Source organism: Macaca mulatta, chromosome 2 (assembly GCF_049350105.2).
Source record: "Macaca mulatta isolate MMU2019108-1 chromosome 2, T2T-MMU8v2.0, whole genome shotgun sequence".
Taxonomy (NCBI): Eukaryota; Metazoa; Chordata; class Mammalia; order Primates; family Cercopithecidae; genus Macaca; species Macaca mulatta.
Window position 1 is genome coordinate 45,300,868 of NC_133407.1, and position 15,293 is coordinate 45,316,160.

General features: G+C 36.2%; 1 protein-coding gene across 4 annotated transcripts in view; it reads right to left on the reverse strand.

The window, feature by feature from the left end:
* The window catches only part of XRN1 (5'-3' exoribonuclease 1), a 135,354-nt gene that overhangs the window by 8,732 nt on the left and 111,329 nt on the right, over positions 1-15,293 (reverse strand). For all 4 annotated transcript variants that reach the window (XM_077991544.1, XM_001112305.4, XM_015131995.3 and 1 more), the window contains exons 37-39: positions 13,685-13,866; positions 3,811-3,924; positions 3,613-3,715 (exon numbers count right to left, since the gene is read on the reverse strand). In XM_077991544.1, coding sequence (XP_077847670.1) covers positions 3,613-3,715; positions 3,811-3,924; positions 13,685-13,866 — 399 coding nt within the window. The remainder of the gene's footprint in view (positions 1-3,612; positions 3,716-3,810; positions 3,925-13,684; positions 13,867-15,293) is intronic.

Here is a 15,293-nt window from a genome sequence, read left to right on the forward strand (position 1 = left end):
GACTGTATAAAAAATGTTTTCTTTTGTTTTGGTTTGGGCCTTTGGGGGTTTTCTTGAGACAGGCCTTCCAAAGTGCTGGAAATACAGGCATGAGCCATCATGCCTGGCTCAGACTTGGATTTTGAATGCCAGTTTTGCTAGATAATAACTTACGACCTTAGACAAATTACATTAAAAAAAAAAATCAAAATACTACTATACATTGTACTAAAAAAGATTTTCTTCTTTTTTTTTTTTTGAGATGAAGTCTAGCTCTGTAGCCCAGGCTGGAGTGTAGTGACACAATCTCAGCCCACTGCAACCTCTGCCTCCTGGGTTCAAGCAATTCTCCTGCCTCAGCCTCCTGAGTAGCTGGGACTATAGGTGTGTGCCACCATACCCAACTAATTTTCAAATTTTTATATTTTTAGTAGAGACGGTTTCACCATGTTGGTCAGGCTGGTCTTGAACTCCTGAGCTCAAATGATCCACCTACCTCGGCCTCCCAAAGTGCTGGAATTACAGGCGTGAGCCACTGTGCCTGGCCTAAAAAAGATTTTCAGCAGAAAACAGCAGACATCTGTTCTACTCTAGGTTTAACTGTTTTAGATATTTATTTCCACACTGTTCAATAATTTGCTTATGCTACTTGTTAATAATTTATTAATTTTAGGCATTTTTATGTCTACTGACTTCCTATTTAGATAGAACAAAATTCAGTTTTTTTGCATTACCCCTCACTACTTACCCTGTACTCCCAATGTAAGTACATTACATCATTTGTTTAAATATACAAGCAGTGTTATCTATTTGTGGTATGTGGCTATGTAAATATTATCACTGCAGAGCCAGGCTGGGTACTCTGATTATGTTTCTTGTAAGAAGAGATCCATTATGTACTTTCTTGTAAAACCTTTTGTTTTTACTTGAGTTGGTCATAATTTTTTTTTTCTTTTTTTTTGAGACAGGTCTCATTCTGTCACCCAGGCTGGGGGGCAGTGGCATGATCACAGCTCACTGCAGCCTTGACCCCCCAGGCTCAAGTGATCCTCCCAAGTAGCTGCGACTGTAGGTGCATGCCACCATGTCTGGCCACTTTTTTATTTTTTGTAGATTAGAGATGGGGTTTTATCATGTTGCCAGGCTGTTTCGCCATGTTGCCCAGGCTAATAATTATTTTTTAAAAGCTTAGTCTTGCTTATATCAATTCTTTAGGAAAAATATAATAAAAGCTGCTCAGTCTTCTCTATATCCCTCCTTAATGTCTTCCTGTTGCTCATCTATTAATAACCTTACTGCCAAGACTTCCCTCTGCCTCTCCAGTTGGGACCAGTCACTTTCTAGACCCACTGAGCAGCTGGCATCCTGGGATTTTCATTCATTGTATAACTATACTAGATCTGCAATTTGTCATTTTGGTTTCCTAATTTTCTTTTTTAAACTGCTGCTTTGTTTTGTTGGAGCATATAATTCAGTAGTTTCTTAAAAGAGGGTAGGCAAGGCATGATGGCTCACGCTTGTAATCTCAGCATTTTCGAAGGCTGAAGTGGGAGGATTGCTTGAGCCCAGGACTTTGAGATCAGCCTGGGCAATATAGTGAGACCTTGCCACTTCAAAAAAAAAAAAAAAAAAAGGTACATAAGAAATACATTTGCATATCTGAAAATATCTTTTTGTCTCCTTTATACTGGATTCATAGTTTGGCTATACAGAGAAATTAGGATGAAACTCATTCTGCCTCACGGTTTTGAGGTATTCAATGCTTTCTGGCTTCTAGGCACTGTTCAATAGTGCAGTACCATCCTAATTCTTGTTCTTTTATATGTACTGTATTTCTTCTCTTCTCTGAATCTCTTAGGACCATTTTTATCACTAGTATTCAGAATCTGAAGATAATCTGTGTCTTTATTCATTGTGCTCAACATTTGGGGGCTCTTTTAGAGATGCACATCATTTTGTTTTAGAAAAGTTTCTTATTTGTTTGACACTTACTCCCCTTCCTTCATCTCTGATTTCTTTTTCTGGAACTCCAATAACGTGGGAGCTGGATCTGTGCACTAAATCTCTGTTCTTTCTTATTTTACAACTTTTATCTTCCTTAGCTTTGCTAGGACTTTATCTACTAAATTTTAAAATTTTAGTTAACAATTTTACTTGTTCTCTAATTATTCTTTTTTCATCTTCCAATTTCCTATCTGGGGAGAAGGGTATGACTCGCTACAATCTGAGAATAGGATGAGGAAAAGGGAACTTTTCCTTAATCTCTGTGTTTTCAGTCTCACATTCCATTCTCTTCTCTGCCTGGTATTCCCATATCTAGAGAGCTCCTCTAGAAAACACACCTCCAGTTTTTTGCTTGTAGCGGTCTGGCTGCGTTGCGGAGGGATGAAGGGGGTAGTCTTACCACTCCACACGTAGACTTTCAACTAATCCCTCTCTTTTTAGCACATGCCTCCTCTTTATCTTCTCTAACAGTTTCTGATGCTTCCAAGTTCTGAACCTCTTGGGAACGGTGAGGGACGATCTACTTATCATGCTCATTTGTAATCTCTTCTATGGGTACTTTAGCTTGTAGCTTTTAACCTTGCTCTGCTAAAATGGTTACTTCTTCAGTTGTTTTTCTCAACACAACCTCTTTTCAAATCTCTAATCTGCTGATATTTCTTCTCCTGTCTCTTTGTCCTCGTAGATTTACACTTTTGAAATCCTTTATTATTCAGTTTAATGAGAAGAGATAACTGCATGTCATAAATTTAATCAGTATTATTCACTTTTCTAATGCTTATTGTAAGCATTATTTAGAATTCCTGGAATATTGCCTGGCAGTAGATGCAGAAAAGTGATTTTCTAAACTTAAATAAATTATTATTATTATTATTATTTTTTTTTTTGAGACGGAGTCTCGCTCTGTTGCCCAGGCTGGAGTGCAGTGGCGCGATCTCGGCTCACTGCAAGCTCCGCCTCCCGGGTTCACGCCATTCTCCTGCCTCAGCCTCCCGAGTAGCTGGGACTACAGGCGCCCACAACCGCGCCCGGCTAATTTTTTGTATTTTTAGTAGAGACGGGGTTTCACCGTGGTCTCGATCTCCTGACCTTGTGATCCGCCCGCCTCGGCCTCCCAAAGTGCTGGGATTACAGGCGTGAGCCACCGCGCCCGGCAAATTATTGGCTTTAAAACAATAATAATTAAGATACAGGGAAGCCAACTGCTATTAGGGAAAAAAGCTGAGTGATTTAGAAAATCTCAGAACTTAAGATTTAGAATTATAAAATGTTAGTCTCAACAAAATTTTGGACATAGTCTACTACAAATAAGAAAATACAGTCCTGAAGAAATTATATGATTTTTTTTTACCTTTTGATATCTAACTTAAACCCAAATTCATGTTAGGAGCTATTGGAGAATAAGAGCCTACCTACTCAACCTTTTCTTACTACTCTAGCCATACTAGAGGCTATAGGAAAAGAATGGCATTTCTAGATGAATCTGCAGGCTGTGGCTTTGGACTTTCTCACAATTTCTTAACATTCCTAGATATTTGAGTACATTTTTTATTTCTTAAAAGAGACGCTTCTTAAAAGAGCTTAGTAAAAATAACAATGACAAATACTTATACATGAAAAATATCTTACCAGTAGGTGGGGGAAAGACTGGAGGAATGGTTCCAGGTGGCACAGCTGAAGGATAATTTGCAAATACTGGTGAAGGCAAAGGGAAATTCGTGCCTAAGGATCCCTGTGGAAGTATTTAAAAGTTACAAGAGAGTGAAATACAAGCTTTCTACAGAGACTAATAAAACATTTAATAGAGAAGTCATGGACAGTTCTTACCAATTGTTGTAAAGCAAAAAGTGCAGCTTTCTCCTTGGCTTCATTTTCAGAGTGGCACTGTGGCCCATGTATCAGTAAGCCATTAGATAATTTTACTTGGCAAACAGTCATTGTCTAAATAAAGAGAATATATTTGTCTATGAAATTCTCTGTCCAGGAAGTTGATCTCCCCCCAAGTTTAGTCTAAACAAGTAAAATAATTTTATCAAGAATTTAAAAAAGGGCTTTCAGTTCAAGTTTTCAATTGCCAGGCAAAAATTTTAGAGTTGTTGCCTTATATTTTTCAGTGTTTACAAAATAAAAAGCTTTCTAAGCTGGCTGAAGGGTCAAGCAACCGAATGCAAATGAAAGCCAGCAAAACTGTTTCCTTTATACAGGGGTTGACAAACTACGGAGTTCTACCTCTTTTTGTAAATAAACTTTTACTGGAACATAGCCACATCCATTCTAATGGCTACTTTCACACCGTAACTGTAGAGTTCGAAAGCTGTGATAGAGACCATCTGGCCCACAAGGCCTAAAATATTTACTATCTGACTCTTTACAGAAAAAATATGCTGACTCATGTTTATACCATCCTTTACTTAGGAGGTATTTTGGTAATATGAGTTAATTGCCAAAATATAAAAGACTCAGATATTCTGATGTGTTTTCTACTCATATTTAAATTATAACTACATTATACTTTAATTTTCCGTTTTATAAAAAAGCTTGTTTTGTTTTGGTGTACCTTAATTTTTTTTAAAAAATAGACTTGGGGGTACAAATGGTAGTTACATGGATATACTACATAGTGGGGAAGTGTGGACTTTAGTGTACCCATCGCCTGAATAGTATACATTGTACCCAGTAGGTCGTTTCTTATCCCTCGCATCCCTCTTAACATCCCATCTTTTGAAATCTCTAATGTCTATCATTCCACTCTGTATGTCCATGTTTAGCTCCCATTTATAAATGAGAACATGTGGTATCTTTCTATTTCTGAATTATTTCACTTAGGATAATGGCCCCCAGTTCCATTCATGTTGCTGCAAGACACATGATTTCATTCTTTTTATGGTTGGATAGTATCACATGGTGTGTGTATACATACACACACACACGCACACATACACCACATTTTCTTTATCCAGTCATCCACTGATGGACACTTAGGTTGATTCCATATCTTTGCTACTATGAATAGTGCTGTGATAAACATACAAATGCAGGCATACTTTTTAGATAATCATTTCTTTTCCTGGGGCAGATACCCAGAAGTGAGACTGCTGAATTAAATCATAGTTCTATATTTAGCTCTTTGAGAAATCACTATACTGTTTTCATACAGGTTATACTAATTTACATTCCAACCAACAGTGTATAAACACTCCCTTTTTGCCACATCCTTGCCAAAATCTGTTGTTTTTTGACTTTTTTAATAATAGCCATTCTGCCTGGTGTGAGATGGTATCTCATTGTGGCCCAAAACTGCACTTCTCTGGTAATTAGTAATGTTGAACATTTTTTTCATGTTTGTTGGCAACCCCTTGAGATGTCTTCTTTTGAGAATTGTTCACTCACGACCTTTGCCTGTTTTCAATGGGGTTATTTGTTTTTTACTTGTTATTTGAGTTCCTTGTAGATTCTGGATATTTAAAGTCCTTTGTCAGATACATAGTTTAAAAATACTGCAGATTGATTGTTTACTCTGTTGATTATTTCTTTTGCTGTGCAGGAGCTTTTTAGTTTAGTTAAGTCTCATTTGTCTATTTTTGTTTTTGTTGCATTTGCTTTTGAGATATTAGTCATAAATCTTTGTCTAGGCCAATGTCCAGAAGAGTTTTTCCTATGTTTTCTTCTAGGATTTTTATCGCTTCAGGTCTTACATTTAAGACTTATTTTCTAAGTTCTCTATATATTCTGGATATTCTTTATCAGATATATCATTAGGAAGTATTTTCTCTTATTCTATGAGTTACCTTTTTCACTCTTGTTATTGTCTTTTGATGCACACAATGTTAACATTTCCATGAAGTGCAATTTGTCCATGTTTTCTTTCATGGCCTGTGCATCTGGTGTCACATCCCAGAAATCACTGCCAAATCCAGTGTTGTGAAGCTTCTGCCCTAAGTTTTCTTCTAAGACTTTTATAGTTTTAGGCCTTATCTTACATTTAGGTGTTTGATCCATTTTGAGTTAATTTTCATATATTATGTTAGTTAGGTAAGTTCTTTAAAATGTGAATATCCAGTTACCCAGCACCATTTGCTGAAAGATCATTCACTTTTTTTTTTTTTTTTTTGAGATGGTGTCTCACTCTGTTGCCCAGGCTAGAGTACAGTGGAGTGATCCTGGCTCACTGCAACTTCTGCCTCCCAGGTTCAAGCAATTCTCTTGCCTCAGGCTCCCAAGTAGCTGTGATTACAGGTACATGCCATCATATCCAGCTAATTTTTTGTATTTTTAGTAGAGACAGGGTTTCACCACATTGGCCAGGCTAGTCTTGAACTCCTGACCTCAAGTGATCTGCCTGCCTCGGCCTCCGAAAATGCTAGGATTACAGGCATGAGCTATTGCGCCTGGCTATCCACTTCCAATTGAATGGTCTTGACACCTTGTCAAAAAATACTTTGAACATGTATGCAAGGGTTTATTTTTGGGCTATCTATTCTATTCCACTGGGATTTTGATAGGGATTGCATTGAATTTGTAGACTGCTGTGGGCAGTATTGAGATCATAACAATAATAACTCTTCCAATCCATGAACACAGTGTGTCTATTTATGTCTTTTTACATGTCTTTCAGCAACATTTTGTAGTTTTTAGTGTATAAGCACATCATTTCTTTTGTTACATTTATTCCAAAGCATTTTATTATTTTTGATATTATTATAAACACTTTTGATACTATCATAGTTTTCTTAATTTCCTTTTCAGATTTTTCACTGTTAGTGTATAAAAATACAACTGATTTTTGTGAGTTGATTTTGTATTCTGCAACTTTGCTGCATTTATTAATTGGGATTTTTTGTGGAATCTTTAGGGTTTTCTACTATAAGATCATATCATCTGCAAACAGATACTGCTTTACTTCTTCCCTTCTAATTTAGATGTCTTTTATTTATTTTTCTTGCTTAATTGCTCTGGACAGAACTTCTGTTACTGTGCTGAATAGAAGTGGTAAAGTAGGCATCTTTGCGGTGGCCCTGATTTTAGAAAAAACTGCTTTCTGTTTTAGGTTAGAGGGTATCAAGAACTGGATATAAAGAGAATAAAAACTTTCTTGTGGCCAGTAGATCTCAAAGTGCATTCTGGGGATGGCTGAGGGTCTGTGAGACCCTTTCGGGAGCCACTGAGATCAAAACTATTTTCATAATAATATATGCACATATTTTTTAGAGTTGGGGTCTCATTCTGTTGCCCAGGCTGGAGTACAGTGGTGTGATCAAGGCTCACTATAGCCACCAACTACCAGGTTTAAGCAATCCTCCCATATCAGCCTCCTGAATAGCTGAAAAAATAGGTGGGTACTACCACACTTAGCTGTTTTTAAAGTTTTTTTAGAGATGATGGCCGGGCACAGTGGCTCACGCCTGTAATCCTAGCACTCTGGGAGGCTGAGGTGGGCAGATTACCTGAGGTCAGGAGTTTGAGACCAGTCTGACCAACACAGTAAAATCCTGTCTCTACTAAAAATACAAAAATTAGTTGGGTGTGGTGGCGCTTGCCTGTAATCCCAGCTACTCTGGAGGTTGAGGCAGAAGATTCGCTTGAACCTGGGAGGTGAAGGTTGCACTGAGCACGCGCCACCGCACTCCAGCCTGGGCGACAGAGCAAGGCTCTGTCTCAAAAAAAAAAAAAAAAAAAAAAAAAAAAAGATGAGGTCTTTCCCAGGTTGATCTCAAACTACTGAGCTCAAGTAATCCTTCTGCCTCAGCCTCCTGAGTTGTTGGGCTTACAGGTGTGAGCCACTGCACCTAGCTTATGATAATACTAAGGTGCTATGCCCTTTTCCCCATTACTTTTTCTTATTTCCTGCTTTCTCACAGTATATGGAGGACAAAATGTTTATTGATAAGATTTCAGATTCCACACTGCAAGATTCTACACTACAACTAACCTTAAACAAAGTACCACTTTTAAGGTGTTTTTTTTTTCTTAATGGAGTTTTGCTCTGTCACCGAGGCTGGAGTGTAATGGCACAGTCTCAGCTCAGTGCAACCTCTGCCTCCCGGGTTCAAGCGATTCTCACGCCTCAGCCTCCTGAGTAGCTGGGAGTACAGCTAAGCACGACCACGCCCGGCTAATTTTTGTATTTTTAGTAGAGATGGGGTTTCACCATGCTGGCCAGGCTGGTCTCAAACTCCTTATCTCAAGTGATCTGCCCGCCTTGGCCTCCCAACGTGCTGGGATTACAGACGTGAGATACCACGCCCGGCCCACTTTAAAGTTTTAATGTAATATTAAAGTATAGCCAAAACTATCTGAAAAGGCTACTAAGATTCTCTTCATTTTTCTAATTTTATATCTGTATGAGGTCATATATTTCTACCAAAAAGAAAACCATATAACTAGTGATTGACAGTATTAAGCAGACAGGAGAATCTAGCTTCTCCTATTACAATTGTGCTGAGAAAGATGATTAAAATGTAGAGCAGGACGGGCATGGTGGCATGTGCCTGTAATACTAGCACTTTGGGAGGCCAAGGTGGGAGGATTGCTTGAGGCCAGCCTGGGCAACAAAATGATACCCCATCTCTTTAAAAAAAAATTAGAGTAATATCACTCTTCTAACTAAATTTTTAAAGTAGTTAATATTTTTTACTTTGTTTTTATTAATTTTTTTTGTTTCTAGTTTTATGAATACATAATAGTTATAATATACATTTATGGGGTATGTGTGACATTTTGATACAAGGATACAATGTATAATGATCAAATCAGAGTAACTGAGATATCCATCACCTCAAGTATTTATGATTTTTGCTGTGGTAGGAACATTTCAATTCTACTCTTTTGGTTATTTAAAAATATACATTATTGTTAACAATAGTTGCCCTATTGTGCTACTGAAGACTAGAACTTATTCTAACAGTATTTTTGTATCCATTATCATGCACTCTTCCTCTCCTATTAATACCATCCCCATTCCCCTTCTTTCCCTCTAATAACCACCATTCCACTCTCTATCTCCAAGAGGTCAAATTTTTTAGCTCCCATGAGTGACAAAATGTGTTTTTTTGTGCCTGGCTTATTACTTTTAATACAGTGCCCTCCAGTTCTATCCATGTTGTTGCAAATAACAGGATTTCATTCTTTTTAGGGCTGTATAATATTCCATTATATATCTATATCTATATATATTTATAGATACACACACATTTTCTTCATCCATTTATCCATTGATGGACACTTAGGTTGATTTTGTATCTTGGCTTTTCTGAATAGCACTGCAATAAACATGAGAGGGCAAATATCTCTTATATATACTGATATCTTTTCTTTTGGACCTATACCCAGCAGTGGAACTGCTGGATCACATGGTAGCTCTATTTTTATCTTTTTGAGCAATTTCCATACTGTATGTCCTTCATAGTGGCTGTACTAATTTACGTTTCCACCAACAATGTATGAGGGTTTCCCTTTCTCTGCATCCTTACTAGCATCCATTATTGCCTGTTTTTTTTTTTTTTTTTGGTAAAAGCCATTTTAATTGGAGATAATATCTCATTGTAGTTTTGATTTACATTTCTCTAATGTAGTGATGTTGAGCATTTTTTCATATACCTGTTGGCCATTTGTATGTTTTCTTTTTAGAAATGTTTGTTGAGATCATTTGACCATTAAACATTGTTATAGTTATATTTTATTTTTTTAAAAATTCAACTTTTGTTTAGATATGGGGGTATATGTGCAGGTTTGTTACATCGGTATATTGCATTTGCCCACTATCAAATGGGATTATTATTTTTTTTTTCTCTGAGTTGTTTGAGCTTTTTATATATTCTGGTTATTAATATCTTGTCAGATGGGTAGTTTACAAATATTTTCTCCTTTTCCGTGGATTGTCTTTTCACTTTGTTGATTGTTTCCTTTGCTGTGCAGAAGCTTTTTAAGCTTGATGTGATACCATTTATACATTTTTGCTTTAGTTGCCTGTGCTTTTGATGTCTTACTTATCTTTGCCCAAATCAATGTACTGGAATGTTTCCCCACTGTTTACTTCCAGTAGTTTAATAGTTACAGATCTAACATTTAAGTCTTTAATCCATTTTGATTTGATTTTTGAAAATGGTGAGACAGGCATTTAGTTTCATACCCTTAAATATGGATATCTAGTTGTCCCAGGACCATTTACTGAAGGGGCTGTTCTTTCCCTAATATATGTTCTTGGCATCTTTATAAAAAATAAGTTGACTGTAACTATGTGGATTTATTTCCGGATTCTCTATTCTGTTCCGTTGGTCTGTGTGTCTGTTTTTAAGCCAGTACCATGTTGTTTTGGTTACTATAACTTTGCAGTATAATGTCTCCAGCTTTGTTCTTTTTGCTCTGGATTGCTCTAGCTATTCAGGGTCACGTGTGGTTCAAGATAAATTTTAGGATTTTTTTTTTTTTCTATTTCTGTGAAGAATATCATTGGTATTTTGAGAGGGGTTGCACTGAATCTGCAGATTGCTTAGAGGTGGTTTAGACATTTTAACAATATTGATTCTTCCAATACATGAACATGGACAATCTTTCCATTTCTTTGTGTCTTCTTCAATTTCTTGCATCATTATTTTATAGTTTTCATTGTAGAGATCTTTCACTGCTTTGGTTAATTTGATTAATTTCTAGGTATTTTATTTGCAGCTATTGTGCAGGGGATTAATCTCTTGATTTCTTTTTCAGATTGTTTGCTGTCAGCATATAGAAATGTAACTGTTGATTTTGTATCCTACAACTCCACTGAATTTATCAATTTTAACAGTTTTTTTCTAAATATAAGATTATATTGTCTACAAACAAGAGCAGTTTGACTCCTTCCTTTCCCTTTTGGATGCCTTTTATTTCTTTCTGTTGTCTAATTGCTCTGGCAAGCATTTCCAGTACTATATTGCATAACAGTGGTGAAAGTGGGCATCCTTGTCTTGTTTCCAGAATTTAAAGGAAAGGATTTCATTTTTTCCCCATTCAGTATGATACTAGCTGTGGGTTTGTTGCTGTTTATTATGTTGAGGTATGTTCCTTCTATACCCAGTTTGATGAGAGTTATCAAAAAGAGATGTTGAATTTTATCAAACACTTTTTCAGTAAGTATTGAAATGATCATATAGTTTTTGTCCTTCATTTTGTTAAAGTGTCAGTTATTGACTGCATATATTGAAACATCCTTGCATACCTAGGATGAATCCCACTCGATCACGATGAATTATCATTTAAATGTGCTGTTGAATTCAATTCACTAGTACTGTGCTGAAGATTTTATATCTAGTTCATCAGATATATCGGCCTGTAGTTCTCATTTTTTGTTATGTCTTTCTTTGGTTTTGGTATCAGGGTAATATTGGCAAGTCTGGAAGTATTTTTTCCTCAAGTTTTTGGAACAGTCTGAGTATAACTGTTATTAGCTCTTCTTTCAGTGTTTGGCAGAATTCAGTAGTGAAAACACCAGGTCCTGGAGACTTTTTAACTACTGCTAGGAGTAAAAAGTACTTTTTACTACTGCTAGGAGACTTTTTACTACTGTTTCCATCTTGTTAATGTTGTTGTTCTACTTAAGTTTTGGATTTCTTCATGGTTCAATCTTGGTATGTTTTATGTGTCTCGGAATTTATCCATTTCTTCTAAGTTTTCCAATTTATTGTATATAGTTGCTCATAATAGTCTCTAAAAATATTTTGAATTTCTGTGATATCCGACGTAATGACTCCTTTTTCATCCCTGATTTTATTTATATGGATATTCTCTTTTACAGTCCGGCTAAAGGTTTGTTGATCTTGCTTATCTTTTCAAAAAACCAACTTTTTCTTTCATCAATCTTTTGTACTATTTTTAGTATCAATTCATTACTTTCTGCCCCAATCTTTATCATTTCTTTTCTTCTAATAATTTTGGGTTTGGTTTCTTCTTGCTTTTCTAGTTATTATTTATTTTAAAAATTTGTATAAATGTAAGGGGTGCAAGTGCAATTTTGTTACATGGATTTACTGCACAGTGGTGAAGTCTGGGCTTTTCTTATATTCATCACCTGAATTATGTACATTGCAGCCATTCAGTAATTTCTCACCATCTACTCCCCGCCCATTCCCCACCCTTCCAAGTCTCTAATGTCTATTATTTCACACTCTACATCCATATGTACACATTATTTAGCTCCCACTTATAAATGAGAACATGTGGTATCTGTTTCTGAGTTGTTTGCTTAAGATAATGGCCTCAGTTCTATCCATGTTGCTACAAAAGACATGGTTTCTTTCTTTTTTAAATGTCTGAACAATATTTCATTGTGTATGCATACACCACATTTTCTTTATCCGATCATCTGTTGATGGACACGTAGGTTAATTCTACATCTTGGCTATTGTGACTAGTGCTGCAATATACACACAAGTCAGGTATGTTTTTTATGCAATTTCTTTTCCTTTAGATAGATACCCAGTAGTGTGACTGCTGGAACTAATTCTTCAAGACACACTGTTAGGTTGTTTATTTGAAGTTTCTATACTTTTTGGATGTAGGGATTTATTGCTATAATCTTCCCTCCTAGTACTACTTTTGCTGTATCCTTTAGGTTTTGGTATGTTGTGTTTCCATTTTCATTTGTTTCAGGAAAATTTAAAATTTTCCCTTTTTTCATTGACCCAATGGCCATTCAGAAACATAATGTTTAATTTCCATTTATTCATACAGTTTCCAAAGTTCCTCTTGTTATTGATTTCTGGTTTTATTTCACTATGGTCAGAAAAGATACTTGATTGAATTTTAATTTTTTGAATTTTGTGAGACTTGTTTTGTGGCCTATCCTTGGACCAATATCCAAGGATATTTGGTCTATCCTTGAGAATGTTGCATTTGTTGAGGAAAGAATGTGTATTCTACAGCTGTTGGATGAAATGTTCTACAGATGCCTATCAGGTGAAAGTTATTTTTAATAAACAATAGATTAATAAACATATAGGTTTACTTATAATATTTTATATAGATAAAATTTTATATATATATACATATATAAATAAATATTTCAGAGACAAGGTCTTGCTCTGTTGCCCAGGCTGGAGTGCAATGGTATAATCATGGCATCATGGCATCATGGCTCACTGAAGTCCTGACCTCCTGGGCTTCTGTCCTCCTGCCTCAGCCTTGTGAGCAGCTGGGACTACAGGCTCACAACACACGTGGCTAATTTTATATTTTTTTGTAGAGAAGAGGTCTTGTTATGTTGCCCAGGCTGGTCTTGAACTCCCAGCCTCAAGCTGTCCTCATGCCTTGGCCTCCCAAAGTGCTGAAATTACAGGCATAACCCACTACACCCGGCCAATTTTTTTGTTTTAATTTCGAACACAGTAAATATGGATATAAGCAAACAAAATCTCTTTGGGGTCCTCCAAAAAAAGTGTGGAGTTTCTGAGACCAAAAAATGTGAAAACTGCTACTGCAGGCCAAGGTCCCTGGCTCTATTAGTCTGAGTAATCTTGCCAGGATACCTGTAGCCCAGTTCCTCCCTGTCAGTGTCTCTTAGGGCTTTGGTTATGTATAAATATTAAAGCTAGGGTAAAAAGCATAAATCTATGCTGCTCATAAAGTTAAGAAAATTAGGCCCCATTACATTTTTTCTAGCTAAACATTTTCAACCTATTTAAGCTTAATGTTAAATAATTTATATAAATGGAACAGTAGTATACTATACCTGCGGCGTCCTAAGAAAGGAGAAATCAGGTTGTGGCATTCCAACAAGGGAACAAATTCGAGAAAGTTCAGTTACTGGTGTGGATACAGGAGGGATCTGGCTGGGGGCAGGCCAACACACATTGTCCATAGACTGAACATTATGGTACTCATGAGCACTGTGAGGCTTGTTCACATAAGATGCTACCAAAAAAGAGAAAAGAGTCTATCTGTATTAATAAAATACTATCTCAAATTATGAACTTATTGTAGGGTTTTATAGAAGAGCAAGCAGGAAACTGCTAAAAAGTGAAGTGAATTGCTCAAGGCCACCCATTATTAAATAACAGAATCAGGATTTCAGGTGCCTCTTGTTCCAAATCCTGGACTCTAGCAGTACAATCTCCCATCCAAGTGACTGTCAGCTTACCTTCAGTGGCCCTCTGGTCACACACCTTATAAATTTGGTTGAAAAGCCTGAGAAATTCAGTTAGATGCTATAGAGCCACCAACTGCATTAAAAAGATGAGTCTTCCACGAAGCACATATAAAGAACTATTTAGTACTTCCTAAAATTATTGCGACTTCAGTAAAGGTTTTTCAATGAGTATAACTGATTAATGATAAATTAAGATAAAGATTTTAAAATATGATAAGTACCTAACTGCCAAAAATTAAAACTTTGAGCAGCTAATGACTACATGGTACTGTTACAGGTAAAAGTTGAACAAATAGCTTTCTTGTTTTGCAGAAGTAAGAAGAGAAAAATAAAACAAAAGAATGAATAAACAAATGGCTTTCTTGAGCTGAAATATAATTAATCCTTAAGTTTTGAAGTTTTGGCTTCCATCTCAATTCTTGCAATTCCACCTTACATTCTGAGACACATGGATGAATATTTTTGTTGCTCTGAAATATTAAAAGTTTTTTTTGAAATTGTCTTCTAAGTGTTTTTATATGGAAGATAATTTTAAAATTCTGAGTGTTCACATTCTTTATGATTAACAAACTCACTAACAGAACGAGAGCATACCTCATTGAAGAATTAATTAATATATTCTTGCTAATATAGATTTAAAAAGCAGTTAAGTGGCTTGCTCAAAGTCACGGAGCCAGTTAGTACTATAACAGGGGGTGGATTCTGAGCTAGTGATCCTAAGACTCTAAAGCCTATGAGTTTTGTTTTTTTTTTCCTATACTGAAACAAAGTAAAACTTGTTTTTGACAATGGGACCATCTTTATCTAGTTTTGTCTTAAAATTTATTTGGTTCTATTTTAGGAGAGCGTCTGTCACTATAATAAATAATCAGTTTCCTAATACTTTTTGGAATTTTTAATTAATTATCATTGAAATATAAATGGGACAAGGTTCTGCTTTTATTCCAGGTTTTTTTTGTTTTTGTTTTGACAGAGTTTTGCTCTTGTTGCCCAAGCTTGAGTGTGATGGCGCGATCTCGGCTCACTGCAACCTCCACCACCCGGGTTCAAGCGATTCTCCTGATTCAGCCTCTGAAGTAGCTGGGATTACAGCTACTTGGTGGCACCTGCCACTACGCCCGGCTAATTTTTTGTATTTTTAGTAGAGAGGGGGTTTCACCATGTTGGCCAGGCTGGTCTCAAACTCCTGACC